Raw genomic sequence first — 17,907 nt, forward strand, 5'->3', positions numbered from 1 at the left:
TAAATTTCGTTGTACTGGTGACAATGACAATAAACGATCTATCTATCTAGTAATAATAACGATAATTATTTCGATTTGTGCCGCCGCCGCCGCACGGTGCCCGCTCATTGCTCACGTAGAGAGGGGGAGGGAGGGCGACTCAGAGACGCTGGGAGGAGGGAGGGAGGGAGGAGGAGGGGGAGGGAGGGAGGAGGAGGGGGAGGAAGGGAGGGAGGGGGAGGGAGGGAGGGAGGGAGGAGGCGGGGGAGGGAGGAGAAGGAGGGGGAGGAGGGGGAGGAGGACCCGCGGGCTAGCGGAAGGCAGCCACACGATCGAGATGGCACGAACAATCGTCCAAGCTCTGGGAAACATTCGTCGGTATTAAGGCGTCATCAGCCGATTCATGCGACGCTTGTCTTACCCAGTAAGGCCTCGCCGAGTCTCGAGACTTTTTTCAAGAGGGTCCTGCCAGGCTTTTGAAGTCCGGGGGGGGCGATGATTGCTGCTGCTGCGTGCGATCCCAATTGCGTGATTTTCAAATATTTTTTCTTTATGAGCACTGAGATGTTTTGTGTGTTGTGTGTGTGGTGTGTATTGTGTGTGTGCGTGTATTGTGTGTGTTGGGCGTGTGTGTGTGTGGTGTGTATTGTGTGTGTGTGTTGTGTGTGTGTGTTGGGCGTGTGTGTGTGTGTTGTGCGTGTGTGTATTGCTTGTGTGTTGCGTGTGTTGCGTGTGTTGCATGTGTTGTGTGTTGCGTGTGTGTGTGTTCCGTGTGTTGCGTGCGCAGGGGAAGCTGTGCCCTCAAAGCTTCAATGACTACGAGCTGCCCACGGCACCCCCAGCACAGCCCACGGTGTTGATGTGAGTCTCCCCCAGTGCACCGCAACCACGCGTGTGCCTGTGCACTGCCAAAGGGTCCTCCCTGCGTAGCCCACACAGAAGGACGTTGGGTCAAGTGCTGTTAGCATTGGGGAGACAAAGGCGGCCGGACGTGGTGTTGGGCACGCCACCCCCTCAATGTTTGTGTGCCGTGCCGGCCTTAATAGGTGCTCGCTGAAGGGCGAGCACACTCAAAGACAATGCACCATCAGAGTATGAGAGCTCGGGGTAAGCATTTACACCATTGGTACCTCATTTGCCAGTAAAAAATATGAAAAAAAAATTTTGTTGCCAGATAAAAGGGTAAAAAAAACAATTATACTGTTTTACTGGCAAATGAGGTACCAATAGTGCCCGACCTTATTACAGACCAATTCAAATTTTATTGGTCACCCCGTGCCCCTGATGAATCTCAAAGTCCCATCACAAGTTAGAGAAACACAAACAAATAGACGATTTTTTCTTTCTAGATTTGAAGCTTTCGTGACTGCAAGGATTCATACTCTTAGGTTTTTTCGGTAAAGTCACGTAGGTAAAAAAATTAAATTCAAATTAATAAAAGAAATAAAATAAAATAATAAATCACGACGTTTCGGAGGCAACACAAGTCTCCGTCATCAGGTGGGACCGTCGCAGCTAAATTTATTACTTTCATTAATTTTAATTAAATTTTTTACCTACATGACTTTACCGAAAAAACCTAGACGATTTTTTATTGTTATTCTTTTTTGCCCGTATCGAAACGGCCGTACGCCGTATGGACCTGATAACCCAATTTCCCTGCACAAGAATACGGGGCAAACCGTACAGGTATGCAGGCTATGCAGGCTATGCAGGCACGCCATGCGGGGGGGGGGGGGGGGGGTGTTGGCGTCTATTTTGCATCATGGTTAACCGGTGAGCGGACTTTGCTTCCTATCGGCCTCGCCATCAAATTCCACGCGAGGCAAATTACTCAACAGCACTTACCCCCCCCCCCACATCCTCCACCCCCCCACCTCCACCCCCCCCACCTCCACCCCCCCCATCTCGACCCCCCCCCACATCCACCCCCCCCCCACATCCACCCCCCCACGCTCCATTAAGGCTACGCGGGGGATCTCTGTCTCTGACCCGCACGCGTGTGTGTGTTACCCCCCCCTTGGCTCAGTGTGTGTGTGTGTGTTCTCCTTGGCTCAACGTGTGTGTGTGTGTCACCCTTGCCTCAGCGTGTGTGTGTGTTCCCTCTGGCTTAGCGTGTGTGTGTGTTACCCCTTGCTACATCGCGTGTGTGTCACCCTTGGCTCAGTGTGTGTGTGTGTTCCCACTGCTCAGCGTGTGTGTGTGTCACCCTTAGCTCAGCGTGTGTGTGTGTGTCCCCCTTGGCTCAGCGTGTGTGTGTGTGTTCCCCTTCGCTCAGCGTGTGTGTGTGCGCGTCACCCTTGCCTCAGTGTGTGTGTGTGTGTTACCCCTTGACTCAGCGTGTGTGTGTGTGTTCCCCTTGGCTCAGTGTGTGTGTGTTACCCCTTGACTCAGCGTGTGTGTGTGTGTGTTCCCCTTGGCTCAGCGTGTGTGTGTGTTCCCTCTGGCTCAGCGTGTGTGTGTGTTCCCCTTGGCTCAGTGTGTGTGTATGTGTGTTCCCCTTGACTCAGTGTGTGTGTGTGTTACCCCTTGGCTCAGCGCGTGTGTGTGTGTGTTCCCTCTGGCTCAGCGTGTGTGTGTGTTCCCTCTGGCTCAGCGTGTGTGTGAGTCACCCTTTGCTCAGCGTGTGTGTGTGTTCCCTCTGGCTTAGCGTGTGTGTGTGTTACCCCTTGCTACATCGCGTGTGTGTCACCCTTGGCTCAGTGTGTGTGTGTGTTCCCACTGCTCAGCGTGTGTGTGTGTCACCCTTAGCTCAGCGTGTGTGTGTGTGTCCCCCTTGGCTCAGCGTGTGTGTGTGTGTTCCCCTTCGCTCAGCGTGTGTGTGTGTGCGCGTCACCCTTGCCTCAGTGTGTGTGTGTGTTCCCCTTGGCTCAGTGTGTGTGTGTGTGTTACCCCTTGACTCAGCGTGTGTGTGTGTGTTCCCTCTGGCTCAGCGTGTGTGTGTTACCCCTTGACTCAGCGTGTGTGTGTGTTCCCCTTGGCTCAGTGTGTGTGTGTTACCCCTTGACTCAGCGTGTGTGTGTGTGTTCCCTCTGGCTCAGCATGTGTGTGTTACCCCTTGACTCAGCGTGTGTGTGTTCCCCTTGGCTCAGTGTGTGTGTTACCCCTTGACTCAGCGTGTGTGTGTGTGTGTGTTCCCCTTGGCTCAGCGTGTGTGTGTGTGTTCCCTCTGGCTCAGCGTGTGTGTGTGTGTTCCCCTTGGCTCAGTGTGTGTGTGTGTGTGTGTTCCCCTTGACTCAGTGTGTGTGTGTGTGTTACCCCTTGACTCAGCGTGTGTGTGTGTGTTCCCTCTGGCTCAGCGTGTGTGTGTTACCCCTTGACTCAGCGTGTGTGTGTGTTCCCCTTGGCTCAGTGTGTGTGTGTTACCCCTTGACTCAGCGTGTGTGTGTGTGTTCCCTCTGGCTCAGCATGTGTGTGTTACCCCTTGACTCAGCGTGTGTGTGTTCCCCTTGGCTCAGTGTGTGTGTTACCCCTTGACTCAGCGTGTGTGTGTGTGTGTTCCCCTTGGCTCAGCGTGTGTGTGTGTGTTCCCTCTGGCTCAGCGTGTGTGTGTGTGTTCCCCTTGGCTCAGTGTGTGTGTGTGTGTGTTCCCCTTGACTCAGTGTGTGTGTGTGTGTTACCCCTTGGCTCAGCGCGTGTGTGTGTGTGTTCCCTCTGGCTCAGCGTGTGTGTGTGTTCCCTCTGGCTCAGCATGTGTGTGTGTCACCCTTTGCTCAGCGTGTGTGTGTGTTCCCCTTGGCTCAGTGTGTGTGTTCCCCTTGACTCAGCGTGTGTGTGTGTGTTCCCTCTGGCTCAGCGTGTGCCCGGATGAGCGGGAGATGCCCGAAGGAGCAGAGGTGGTGGAGCCGCCGTCGGTGCCGACCTCCTCCTCCTCCGCCGCCGCCGCTGCTGCTGCCGCTGCTGCTGCTGCTGCTGTGTGGGGCGCCTCCTGCCCCAGGTGCTTGCCCACACAGAACCCCACGCGCCCACTCGCAAGCGGTGGCGAGATGTTAGCTGCCTCGCCTGGTATACAGGAGGTCGTGGGGTCGATCCCACAGTCGCGAGATGTTAGCTACCTCTCCTGGTCTACAGGAGGTCGTCGGTTTGATCCCATGGTGGCGAGATGTTAGCTACCTCGCCTGGTATACAGGAGGTCGTGGGGACGATTCCACAGTGTCGGTGGGACGGAGGTCTGCGGGAGGCGCTTTCGTCCGGTTCTCTGTTTTTTTCCTACGCTGGCGGAGGGAGGAGGGGTGCGGTGATGATGGCGCGGGGTCAAGGGGTTACACGGAGCAGTGGGTAGACCCCAGAGGTCGCAAGCGGGTTACCCGATACCCGTACCGTACCCGATACCCGGCTACTCGTACCCGGCCGGGTACGGGTACCCGTTTGCGACCCTGGTGCGGCCGGGTACGGCTAGCCGCACGTGACTCACCCCAACCAATGAGTGAGAAGGCCGTGAGTCACTGGTGAGTAACCGTTTGTCACTCATTTCCCAACGTCTTGTCTCTTCTCACAATTCAAGTTCCTAGAATCAACCCACCCGCGCCTGCAACATGGCTTCATCCCAGAGGTCGCAATCGGGTACCCTACCCGTATCCGGCCGGGTACGGGTAGCCGGGTATCGGGTAGGGTACGGGTACGGGTACCCGCTTGCGACCCTGGTGCGGCCGGGTACGGGTACGGGTAAGGAATCAAAACCCGTTTGCGACCTCTGGTAGACCCTGGCCCATTATCTACGTTTGACTTGGGTCACAACAACAAAAAAGGCAACCGCTTGCCTTCGCCTTGACAAGTTGGCGCGTTGGAAATGCGACACGCGTGGGGGCGCTTCCTATCGGCTGTCGCTCACCTTTCCACTGGGCAAATAAAGTAAAAGAAACTGTGAAATCCTAATCTTGTTTTGAAAGACTTTGACCCCGAGACCCGGTCTTCCCGAGTCTCAATCCAAATTCTGACCCTGAGACCCGGTCTCCCCGAGTCCCAATCAGGACTCTAACCCTGAGACCAGGTCTCCCTGAGTCTTAATCAGGACTCTGACCCTGAGACCCGGTCTCCCCGAGTCTCAATCCAAACTCTGACCCTGAGACCCGGTCTTCCTGAGTCTCAATCGGGACTCTGACCCTGAGACCCGGTCTCCCTGAGTCCCAATCAGTACTATGATTCTGAGACCCGGTCTCCCTGAGTCTCAATCAGGACTCTGACCCTGAGACCCGGTCTCCCTGAGTCTCAATCAGGACTCTGATTCTGAGACCCGGTCTCCCTGAGTCTCACTCAGGACTCTGAGTCTGAGACCCGGTCTCTTCGCGCTGATGATTCAATCAAGCCTCCTGCAATCCTGAGATGTCGCCGTGACGTCGCCGCGTGTTTTTTCTGCTTTTGCCTCCCACACAGGGCCGATTTTGCGAACCAGACCTACAGCACAGTCTGCAAACGGACAGGAGGTGGCGCTGCAGACGCAACGCAACAGCCACAGGCTCACACGCAAGAGGGTGAGATCGGTGTGGGGGGAGTGCGTGTGCGAGTGTGTGTATGTATATTTGTACGAGGAGCGGTGGTGCAGCGGTTAGCGCGCTGTGCTACAAACCCGGCAACCCGAGTTCCATTCCCGCTCACGGCCACAAACACCAGCAACGATTCTCTGAACCGGTCCTGAGCCTCCCCTAGGTCGACTCATCCTCAAATGAGTACTTGATGCAGTTTTTAAACATCGCCACTAGGGAGACAAAGACGGCCGGGCGTGGTGCTGGCCACCAATCCCATCATGTGCCGTTCCGGCCTTCATAGGTGCTGCTCGCTAACAGCACTTGCCCCAACAGTTTGTTAAACAATTAAACTAAACGTTTTTTTTATTTTACCAGTTGAGGCCCCACTGAGCTATGTAGCTCTGTTTCAGAAGCGACCTGGCAATCACAAATCGTAGCTCAACGAAGTGGACTTATCATCATCACGTGGAACTTTATAGCAGCCAGATGTTGATTCTACATGCAGAGGGAAAAACCGGAGGACCTGGAGAAAAATCCACGTGACCAAGGGGAGATAGAGAGAGACACGCAAACTCTAAATATGCAGCAGCAGGCGTCAGGGTCTGGATAGAACCCACGACCTCCTGTATACCAGGCGAGGTAGTTAACATCTCCTAGCCACCATGATGATGATGAGAGAGAGAGAGACACCGCAAACTCCAAATATACAGCAGGCATCGTCAGGGTCTGGATAGAACCCACGACCTCCTGCATACCAGGCGATGTCGTTGACATCTCCTAGCCACCGTGATGATGATGAGAGAGAGAGAGAGACACCGCAAACTCCAAATATACAGCAGGCATCGTCAGGGTCTGGATAGAACCCACGACCTCCTGCATACCAGGCGATGTCGTTGACATCTCCTAGCCACCGTGATGATGATGAGAGAGAGAGAGAGACACCGCAAACTCCAAATATACAACAGGCATCGTCAGGGTCGGGATCGAACCCAGGACCTCCTGAAGACCAGGCGAGGTAGTTAACATCTCCTAGCCACCATGATGATGAGAGAGAGACACCGCAAACTCCAAATATACAGCAGCAGGCGTCAGGGTCTGGATAGAACCCACGACCTCATGCATACCAGACGATGTCGTTAACATCTCCGAGCCATCGTGATGATGATCAGAGAGAGACACCGCAAACTCCAAATATACAACAGGCATCGTCAGGGTCTGGATAGAACCCACGACCTCCTGCATAGCAGACGATGCCGTTAACATCTCCTAGCCACCATGGCTCCCCTTAAGGCTACGCGGGGGAATCTTCGTCTTTTGTGCCTGTGTGTGTGTGTGTACGTACAGAGAGCCCTTACGACCTCCTCCCGTCGCCCGTCCCCGCCGTGTTGAGCCACCGGGACCTTCCCGAGGGCACCTGGACCCCCACCGTGGGACCCGGCACGGCCGACACTGACCCCCCCGCCAGCCTCCCAGGCAAGGGTGACAGCCTCGTTCGCACCCAGTGAATGTTTAAGGAACGAAACACCGGTGGACTTCTCCACAAATATGTGGCTGTCGCCTGACGAAGCCGGCTGTAGTTGTGGCTTGGCTCTCCAACACGCGACCGGTGTACTGTACTAGTATACTACACTATACAATATACTACACTATACACTACACTATACACTACACTATACACTACTATACACTACGCTATACACTACACTATACACTAGTGCTGTACTAGTATACTACACTATACACTACACTATACAATATACTACTATACACTACACTATACACTACACTATACACTAGTGCTGTACTAGTATACTACACTATACACTACACTATACAATATACTACTATACACTACACTATACACTACTATACACTACTATACACGGTCTCCCTGAGTCTCACTCAGGACTCTGACCCTGAGACCCGGTCTTCCCGAGTCTCAATCCAAACTCTGACCCTGAGACCCGGTCTCCCAGAATCCCAATCAGGACTCTGATTCTGAGACCCGGTCTCCCTAAGTCTTCACCAGGACTCTGACCCTGAGACTCGGGAAGATCGGGTCTCAGCATTAGCTTACTCATTGGCTTTGCCATTGTCATCATGAAACCCTCGAGAAAGAGACACCCGGACCCCGGGGTTCATTCTTGTTATGTCACAGGTCACATTTGATTTCGTTTTAAACCCCCGTTTTTTCCCCTTCTCTCCTTCAGATGCCCACCAGGCCCCAGCCAGGCCTCCGAAGCCTCTACCTCGCCTGGCGGTTGACTCGAACCTCACCCCGTCCCTCGAGGCCTCATCGGCCTCTAGCCGGGACTCGGGCCTACCTACTTGGGACTCGGGCCTAACTAGCCGGGACTCGTGCCTACCTGTCCGAGAAGCAGCCGTCACGAGTCGGGAGGCCAGCCTTACGGGATCCTGTCGAGAAATGGGCCTTCCTAACCGGGACTCGGGGGGCCTCGCTAGCCGGGAAGCAGGCCTCGCCGGAACTGGCTCGGCCAATCGACACGCGCTCTCGGCCAGTCGAGAGGCAGGCCTGGCGGGTTGGGAGCCGCTACCGCCGGGCCGAGACCAGCAGGCGAAGATGGACGGAGAGATCGCGAAGCTGATGGGAGAGGGCTACTCCTTCGAGGATGTCCGGCGGGCTCTGGGCATCGCCCACAACGACGTGGTGATGGCGAAGAGCATCCTGCGAGAGTTCGTGCCGCGGTCTTGACCCCCGAGTGCCCCGGCGCGTTTGGCTTCGGCGGTTTCAGGCCCCAGCGGTTGCCGCCCCCCCCCCCCCTGCTCCCCCACGCGCCCCCCGCTCGCCGCCCCCCCCCCACTGGTTAACACCGCGGGTGTACTAACCACAAACTCGACCGCGGCGGACGCCCCGCAGCGAAGACGTTTTAAAAAAAGAGATCCGGCGACGTCGCTCGACCGCGGCGTGGTTTAATCGACTGCTCGCAAAATTACTTTGTTGGTCGGCAACAACAACAACAACAGAACCACCACAAAGCGACGTCGCTAGAGGTTGGGGGGTGGGGGCCACCCCGGGGGGGGGGGGGGGGAGGTAATGGGTAGGTACCCCTTTGGCTAAGACTGCCGAAGAAAGGGGGGGGGGGCGTCTCTGGACGTACACCGCTTCTTCTTGGGAGGCGCGGCATCGATGTTGAGTTGGCGACGACGGCGACGATTTCTACGCCCGTTCGTGACGGCGTTCGTGACGGGAGCCTTGAGCGCGGCGAGCGCTCGGCACGGAACGTTCCTTCCCCTCCACCCTCCGGTGTAGGCGGCGCCGTCGTTGCACCGCGCGGCTCTCCCCCCACCCTAACACGATCTCGGTGGTGCGGAAGGAGAGAGGAGGAGGAGGAAACACAAACACCGTGCTTGGAAGAACGGTGTCACCGAAGAAGGTCCCACCCCACCGCCGGCACGGTGCTTGGCGGCGAAACGTCGGACATGGTGGCGGCGCGCGTAAAGATGCGCGGAGTCGGGGAGAGCTCATCCGGGAGAAGAAGGAACGTGATTTTGCGTTGTTGTTTTATTTGTTGTTGTTGTACGTTTGCTGTCACGGTGCCCTGCCCCGCGCGACGCCTTGGGCATTTCGAAACTCCCACCGCTGCCCCCCCCTAAACCCCCACCACCCCCACTCCGCTAGGTTGACAGTGCCGCCGCCGCCATAGTTGTTGGGCGGGGCGCGTGGGTTAGCGTGGGTTAGCGTGGGTGAGCGTGGGTGAGAGTGGGTGAGCGTGGGTAGCATGAGTGAGCGTGGGTAGCGTGGGTGAGCGTGGGTTAGAGTGGGTGAGAGTGGGTGAGCGTGGGTGAGCGTGGGTGAGAGTGGGTGAGCGTGGGTAGCGTGGGTGAGCGTGGGTGAGCGTGGGTTAGCGTGGGTGAGCGTGGGTGAGCGTGGGTGAGCGTGGGTGAGAGTGGGTGAGCGTGGGTGAGCGTGGGTAGTGGGTGAGCGTGGGTTAGGTGGGTGAGAGTGGGTGAACGTGGGTGAGCGGGTGAGCGTGGGTGAACGTGGGTGAGCGTGGGTGAGAGTGGGTGAGAGTGGGTAGCGTGGGTTAGCTGGGTGAGCGTGGGTAGCGTGGGTGAGAGTGGGTGAGAGTGGGTAGCGTGGGTGAGTGTGGGTAGCGTGGGTGAGAGTGGGTGAGCGTGGGTGAACGTGGGTGAGCGTGGGTAGCGTGGGTGAGAGTGGGTGAGCGTGGGTGAACGTGGGTGAGCGTGGGTAGCGTGGGTGAGCGTGGGTGAGAGTGGGTAGCGTGGGTTAGCGTGGGTGAGCGTGGGTGAACGTGGGTGAGCGTGGGTGAGCGTGGGTAGCGTGGGTGAGCGTGGGTGAGAGTGGGTTAGCGTGGGTGAGCGTGGGTGAGCGTGGGTAGAGTGGGTGAGCGTGGGTGGGGGCTAGCGTGGGTTAGCGTGGGTGAGCGTGGGTGAGAGTGGGTTAGCGTGGGTGAGAGTGGTTAGCGTGGGGTAGCGTGGGTTAGCGTGGGTGAGAGTGGGTGAGCGTGGGTGAGCGGGGGTAGCGTGGGTTAGCGTGGGTTAGCGTGGGTGAGAGTGGGTGAGCGTGGGTGAGCGCGGGTAGCGTGGGTGAGCGTGGGTTAGCGTGGGTGAGAGTGGGTAGCGTGGGTGAGCGTGGGTGAGCGTGGGTAGCGTGGGTTAGCGTGGGTGAGAGTGGGTTAGCGTGGGTGAGCGTGGGTGAGCGTGGGTGAGCGTGGGTTAGCGTGGGTGAGCGTGGGTGAACGTGGGTGAGCGTGGGTGAGCGTGGGTGAGCGTGGGTAGCGTGGGTGAGCGTGGGTGAACGTGGGTGAGCGTGGGTGAGCGTGGGTAGCGTGGGTGAGCGTGGGTGAGTGGTTAGCGTGGGTGAACGTGGGTGAACGTGGGTGAGCGTGGGTGAGCGTGGGTGAGCGTGGGTAGCGTGGTGAGCGTGGGTGAGTGGGTTAGCGTGGGTGAACGTGGGTGAACGTGGGTGAGCGTGGGTGAGCGTGGGTGAGCGTGGGTGAACGTGGGTGAGCGTGGGTGAGCGAGCGCGTGTGTACATGTTGCCGATGTGCGTGTGAATGCAAAGACACGCCGGCGATTGGGAGGGTGACCCGAGGAAGATAATAATATTTCTCACATTTATTGATTACTCCGGAGTAAGTAAATTAACGCCAATGTAATCCTGTGTTCTGCCGTTTAAAAAAAGAAAAAGTAACAATCTGATTATCGTATTATATTGTGTTTTTTGGGGGGGGGGCGGGGATGTTGGCACAGTGGTGGTGGTGGTTGTGTTGTTAGTGGCCAGCGCGCTCCGAATCGCGATCCAGAATCCTACCGGTTTGACTCCATCTCTCCCCGGCCCCTCCACCCTTCGTTTCCCCTACGACTGTGGGGGGCTTGCTAATCGTAATCTGTGTTCATGAGCTGCTGCTAACTGCCCCCCCCCATCCACCATCCCCCCCCCCATTTACCCGAGCTGCTGACGTAATAATTCCCCATCCTTTTTAGTAGTTTTTTTTTTATAACTTTTTTTTTAATTTTTAAGCAAATCACACAAAGCAATCGGCGGGCGCCCACCAGCCATTCGGGCGATAGGGGACTACTCACCAAACGCCGAGTAATCGAATCCGCCTCCGCCTATCCGATCAGAGCCATCGCGACGGGGGATGCCGATGCGTTACGTTCAAAGTTCAAAGTTCATGTATTAGGTATAGCCATGTGAGCCATTCGGCTCTTGAATCGGGTGCAACCGCAACAAACAAAAAACTAAAACATGAACAAGAAAACATCTTAAAGTGACTATGTGCAAACAGAAAATCCAAGAAAAGACTGCAAAATATTGCAGAAAAAATCACCGTACACCAACGCTGTGCAAATATCCCACCCTGTGCAAATATGTAGACGTCCTCGGTGCTGGCCGCGTTTTATCAACTTGCAGAACACGTGGGTGACCTCTCTGTCTGCGCTATCTTGTCTGTGGGAGCAGTGGTGACGGTTCGGGCGCTGCGCTCTGAACCCGGCGATCCGGGTTCGGTTCCCTCTCACGGCCAACACCGGTGACGATTGTCTGGACCAGTGGCCTGATGGGCCCCTCCTCTAGGTCGACTCGGCCTCAAATAATAATAATAATGCAATTTATAACGGGCGCAAATTTGCGGACGTAACGGCCGCAACTCAGAGTCGCTCGAAAGCACGTGGTTGTAGAGGTTGTAGAGGTTATAGAGGTGAGTTTTGAAGTGTCTCTTGAAGGAGACAATTGAGGTGATGCTGCGAATGTGCAGAGGGGTGATGGCGTTCCAGACTGTTGGGGCTGCCACCGAGAAGCGGGGTGACGTGTCCAAACATCGCCACCAGGGAGAGAAAGGCGGCCGGGCGTGGTGCTGGCCACCCACCCGCACCCTTCGTGTGCCACCGTGCCGGCCTTCGTAGGTGCTCGCTAACAGCACTTGCCCCAACAGTCTGTTGAGGCTATACCAGGGGGGGGGATCTTTGTCTTGTGTGTGTGTAAATGTAGGGAGCGGAGTGGCGACCCGAGTTCGATTCCCGCTCACGGCCACCACCGACATCTGAACCGGTCCTGGTGGGGGAACTAGGTCATCAACTCCGGTCTCCAAAAGAGCCCTTTGCCGCGTGAAGTCTTATACATCAGCGCTGGGAAGACAAAGACGGCCGGGCGCGGCGGTGCTGGCCACCACCCAAACCCCGTCTCGTGTGTCACAGTGCCGGCCTTCGTAGGTGCTCGCTGCTCGCTACTAACAGCACTTGTCCCCCAACAGTCCGGTCAAAGGCTATCCTCGGAGGGGTTTGCGGATCTTTTGTCTTTGCTGTACGTGTAATACAAAGCGGCCTGTACGCAAAACGTCCAAACCCGTTCACGAATTCGTACTGCGTTTTTTTGTTTTTGTGCGATCGTGACATACGACTCCCCCCTCCTTCTCTTTCCTCCTACGACGAGGGCGTTCGCGCGCGTTCGGATGATCGGAGCTCCCGAAGCAACGTGGACCGAAACGTCGGACCTTTAGCCGCCGAGCAATGCGCGGCAACGCAAGCGCCCCCCCCCTCCCCTCCTTCGACAAACAGCGGATGTTGCAAAGGTCTCAGTGTAACGGCGAAAGGCACCGGCCCCCCCTACCCCCCCATACCCACCCGGTTGGTGTGACGATTATATCTTATTTTATATTTACACGTATATACAAAGCGCATTCACTCAAGGCCACTTGGCTCAGTAACAACAACAAAAGAACGACGACACGGAGTAATAGAACGATTTTCAATGGCGGTGGCGAGGGGGGGGGTTAGGCGCTACGTGGTCTTGAGGACTGAGCGACCGAGGTCGCAACCGGATACCCGATACCCGTACCCTACCCGATACCCGGTTACCCGTACCCGGCCGGGTACAGGTAGCCGTGTGCGGCCGGGTACGGGTAGGCCGTGAGTCACTGGTGAGTAACCGTTTGTCACTCATTTCGGGTACGGGTAGTTAACGGGTACCCGTACCTGGCCGGGTACAGGTACCCATTTGCGACCCTGGTGCGGCCGGGTACGGGTAAGGAATCAAAACCCGTTTGCGACCTCTGCTGAGCGATAGCCAGCGATGGAGGGGTAGCGAAAGGGAGCTGTAGGGAAGGAGGAGAGGGAGGAGGAAGGGAATGGGCGGTGGGGAAGAGGGGAGCTCGCGAATGCGCGTTGAACTTCCTCTTCGGCGAGCCCGACCGGCTTTCGAGATATTGGAACGCCGTGCCGCTTGACGTCGTTGCAATCGGAGTCGGTAGATAGATTCAAGTCTGTTTTGAATAGCCGTCTCGCCGAGGTGGGCTACCCTCTTTAGTTTGGTTTTTGTTTCCTGCTTTTCATGCATTGGCGCATTGGGGGGATCCTCGGATGGAATGCCGCATCATACGTTTGAATCATTTTTATTTGCCAAACCGCGGGACCACCTCTCGCTCGCTGTCCGTAGCGGCCTCGACTCGAATGCCCCATCACTGTTGGCGGGGGGGAGGTGAGGTGGGGGGGTCTTGGGTCTTCGCTTCCACCTGGCGTTTTCCCAACGGCAACAAACTCTTGTGGCAGTAAGAGGCGATGAGCCCGATGAGGCTACACAGCTCTTTCATTTTTTCTTTCTCTCCTCCAACCAGAGGTCGCAAACGGGTTTTTATTCCTTACCCGTACCCGGCCGCACCAGGGTCGCAAACGGCTACCCATACCCAGCCGGGTACGGGTAGCCAGGTATCGGGTAGGGTACGGGTATCGGGTACCCGGTTGCGACCTCTGCCTCCAACGCAACACGTCCACCGTCGAATTTAACGACGGCTCGCTCGCGGCCTCTCAAAGGAGAAAGCGAAATTGGCGACGTGTCGGGCAAGAGGCCCTCCTTTCGTAGCGCGTGACTTCTTAAAATCAAACTTTCTCCAGTGAGCGTGCGACTGCGGTCATCTCAAGTAGACCAACTGTGGCTGTCGCCTGATGATGCTGGTGGTGGTTGTTGTCGTTTGTAATTACCGGCGAAACGTCGCGGTACACGAATTGTAAATGTGTGTGTCGTGGGTTTTACTCGCCCAACACGCAGACCGGTTGGTGTTGAACTAGTGAACTATTCGGCACGTTTTGTTTACGTGACAAACCCATTACTGATTGGCAGTGTCGAGTGGTGGTGGCGGCGGCGGCGGGTTTAACGAGACATTCATACTTACGCGATCTAACCCAAAAAAGAAAAAAATATTATTACGGCCAAAACAGACCGCACACAACATGTAACGACGCAATGCCCCCCGATCCACAAATACGGAAGAAGGAGACTTTACGGCGATGATGACTGATACACTACTCCGCTGCTGCTCCTGTCACGTGGTTATCTGTGGCCTGACCCATCTGAATGTGAAATTGCTCATTGTTGCTCGTACGACAAGAAGACGATAGCACAAACTGCTGCTTGTGTGTGTGCGTTTGTTGTCCTTCCCCCTTCCCGCCCGCACCTCCGATTAGCGCGGTTGGCTACGTACGGTGCGAAAGAAGTTCAATGTACACACAGTACAGGATAGGGTACGGGGGGGGCGCTGCTTTAAGCGTGGAGGACAGACCTCACCCGTACCTTCAGGAGAGCGAGCGAGCGAGAGCGAATGTGACACGTGGTGTGAGGAACGCGGTAACGTGGCCGCGCGTGTGAAACGGCCGGATTTGTGAGCGTCCAGAGAACGTGGACCCACCCATCCATCACGCACAAGCACTTGCACTGGGTGGGGGTGGGAAGGGCGGTTAACTGGTCGGGATGGATATGTAACGTTGCACTACACTGCACTTCGTTAGACTGCTCCATCCAGGCTGCCCAACACAAGTCTGTAACTTCGTGCGAGTCTGTGGTGCCCTGTGCGAGCGAGTCTTTGTGTCTCCGCGGGTCTGTGGGTCTCTCTGCGAGCTCGTGGGTTGCTATGCGAATCGATGGTTCTATGTGCGAGTCTGTGGGTCTCCATGCGAGTCTAACTCCGTGCGAGTCGTGGCGCCCTCTGTGAGTCTGTGGGTCTCTATGCGAGTCTGCGGGTCTCTATACAAGTCTGTGGGTCTCCATGCGAGTCGATAATTCTATGTGCAGGTCTGTGGGTCTCTATGCGAGTCTGTGGGTCTCTATGCGAGTCTGCGGATCTCTATACGAGTCTGTGGGTCTCCATGCGAGTCGATGATTCTATGTGCAGGTCTGTGGGTCTCTATGCGAGTCTGTGGGTCTCTATGCGAGTCTAACTCCGTGCGAGTCGTGGCGCCCTCTGTGAGTCTGTGGGTCTCTATGCGAGTCTGTGGGTCTCTATACAAGTCTGTGGGTCTCCATGCGAGTCGATAATTCTACGTGCGAGTCCGTGGGTCTCTATGCGAGTCGCTGGTGACTGGGCGGAGATCATCAACTCTCATGGGCAGCGGCTTGAATTCTCGATCGGAACTAAGGCTCCCAGCTTTGCCAGCTCCGCGTCTCTGACCTCTGCCCACCTCCCTGGCCTCTTCTCCACACTTCAGTCCACAACATCTCCGCCTAGCTGGTTAGGTACAAGGCTCATCTTTCCCGTGGTTATATTGCGAGGGGGGTTGGGGAGTGGGGGACTAATATCGCACGCAGTTGCTTATAACCGGCAGTTATCCGTGGGGGATCGAACTGAGATGACACCGCGGGATAATAGGATGAATCTGCATCTCGACTCCTTATCTGCAGAAATCCACGAGTAAATGGGAGTAATGGTGTGGCATCCGTTGATTGTGGCTTACTCTGCGGATAATAGGATGAATCTGCATCTGCACTCCCTCTTATCTGCAGAAATTCGCAGGTAACACCGTGGATAATAGGATTAATATGCATATCGACTGCTCTTATCTGCAGAAATTCACGTGTAAATAGGAGTAATGATGTAACATCAATTACTCATTGGCTAACTCCGCAGGTAATAGGATGAATTGCCTGCATGGCGACTGTTATCTGTGGAAAGCCGGCAAAATGCAGACAATAGGACTAAATACGATGGCGGATAATGTTTTTTTTCACGTGGGAAATTGGAGCTCTATCTCCTGGACATCTACTCAACGCATTTGTTAAACCGTGGTGTATGATTCGATTTCCCGCTAGTGGCCAAGCCCAGCGGAGATTACCTGAAACATTCAAGGGCCTCCACTAGGTCGATTCGGCATCAAACGAGTACCTGGTGCGGTGTGAAGTAAACATCGCCACTGGGGAGATGAAGGCGGCCAGGGCATGGTGCTGGCCACCACCACCCCTTCGTGTGCCGCTATGATTGAGGGTTGTGGTGGCGGCGGTTGTGCATGCCTTAATTACCTTTGGGTTAAATTTCGATTTAAAGCTTTCGTGACTGCAGGGATTCATCTTCTTGGTTCTTTCGGTAAAGTCACGTAGAAGGGAAATAATAAAATAATTAAAATAAAACATAATAATTCTCACGACGTTTCGGCCACAACGCAAGCAGCCGTCCTCAGGTGAAGAACAGGTCTGTCGGAAAGACAGCGTCTGAATGAAACACCACCAGGCTTGGCAGCGTATATTTAAGCTGGGTTGGAGGGGGAAGAGCGCCTTAACAAAGGAATTTGCATATCAAGAGGAATTTAGCACATTTATGGGAAATGCAGATATGGGTTGTACGTATGTTGAACTGAGGTTGGCCACGTGCCTGTTTCAATCGCCCCTTCCGGGCCGGCCGAGGTGTGGGTCGGCAGGTCAAGAGTGAACGCGTTGCAAGGTGGCTGCTGCGTCCTGACGATTACCCCCCCCCCGCCCCAACGCATGCAACGTCTGCGAGATAGACGAACCACGGGACGCCGTGCGTTCCCTCTTGTGATGAGGTTATTCGTCGGTGTACAGACGGAGAGAGCAGTTGGATTGGAACGCGTGTTGCCTCTAGGCGATTGCCAGAGCGAAGCCTTCTCCACCCAGGGCGTATGGGCGCCACGGTGTTAACACCCTCGCCTGGTATACAGGAGGTCGTGGGTTCGATCCCGACCCTGGCGCCTCTATATTTGGAGTTTGCATGTGCTCACCGTGGTCGCATGCATTCGAGTATGTGGCTGCTATAAATGTCCACCACGTGATGATAAGCCACTTCATTGGGCTATCATTTGTGGTAGCCAGGTCGCTCCTGAAAAAGAACTGTATAGCTCAGGGGTCGGCAACCAAAACAACAAGAAGAGCCATTTCTTTCCAATTCGGTACAAAATTCAGTATTTCAAGAGCCGCAATGCATCTGAGTACATACTGTACATACGTACATATCGTCAAGAAGCAACCCGTAAAGAGCCGCATGCGGCTCCGGAGCCGTAGGTTGCCGACCCCTGGTATAGCTCATTTGGCCTTACCTGGTAAAATATAAAGTTTTAAATCGGGCGGCAATGCATATTGATGACCGTATGGTACCGACGAGTCTTTATGAGGGCGAATTCAGGCTAGAGATATCCTCGACATCGCTGCTACCTGAGCAGACAGCCACTGCTTTAAACTCTTTAGAGATGGCGGTCTAAATAGTGGGACAACCGCACTTTCAGACGTGTTTTGGGGTTTGGTGTTCTAGACAAGGCTGGGAGCATGTACACGCGCGCGTCGTGGTGAGCATTAAGGCATGCAGGCATGGTATACGCTTGGGAGGTGTTAAGATGTTTAAAGGCCAAATAGAAATATACTCTTAATTATTTCGGTAAAGTCACGTAAAAAAATTAAAATTAATAAAAAATAAAACAATAAGATCATGACGTTTCGGAGGCAACACAAGTCTCCGTCATCAGGTGGGACCGTCATAGCCAGATAGACCACAATACCTGCAGTCGTAATGCAAACAAAAAACATAACTCTGATAATATATGCTTACCCCGAGCTCTCATACTCTGATGGTGCATTGTCTTTGAGTTGTGCCCCTTTTGGCGTCATCTGGTCCAACACCATGTGAGACTAGGCTCTAAGGAAAGCTGTCTCGGGTGTGGACCAATCAACTTCAAGGACAGTGCACATTATCTGAGTTATGTTTTT

The 17,907-nt window shown here is 55.2% G+C and overlaps 1 protein-coding gene across 1 annotated transcript in view; it reads left to right on the plus strand.

The window, feature by feature from the left end:
* LOC133358472 (E3 ubiquitin-protein ligase CBL-B-like) overlaps positions 1–9,249 on the plus strand; it is a 49,747-nt gene extending 40,498 nt beyond the window's left edge. Inside the window, exons 12-16 of the mRNA XM_061576784.1 lie at positions 767–840; positions 3,776–3,916; positions 5,353–5,450; positions 6,789–6,917; positions 7,655–9,249. Of these exons, the coding sequence (XP_061432768.1) occupies positions 767–840; positions 3,776–3,916; positions 5,353–5,450; positions 6,789–6,917; positions 7,655–8,157 (945 nt within the window). The 3' untranslated portion in view covers positions 8,158–9,249. The remainder of the gene's footprint in view (positions 1–766; positions 841–3,775; positions 3,917–5,352; positions 5,451–6,788; positions 6,918–7,654) is intronic.
* Positions 9,250–17,907: the final 8,658 nt, after the last annotated feature.

Source organism: Lethenteron reissneri, chromosome 62, assembly GCF_015708825.2.
Source record: "Lethenteron reissneri isolate LAM-NWPU_2019-01 chromosome 62, ASM1570882v1, whole genome shotgun sequence".
Lineage (NCBI taxonomy): Eukaryota > Metazoa > Chordata > Hyperoartia > Petromyzontiformes > Petromyzontidae > Lethenteron > Lethenteron reissneri.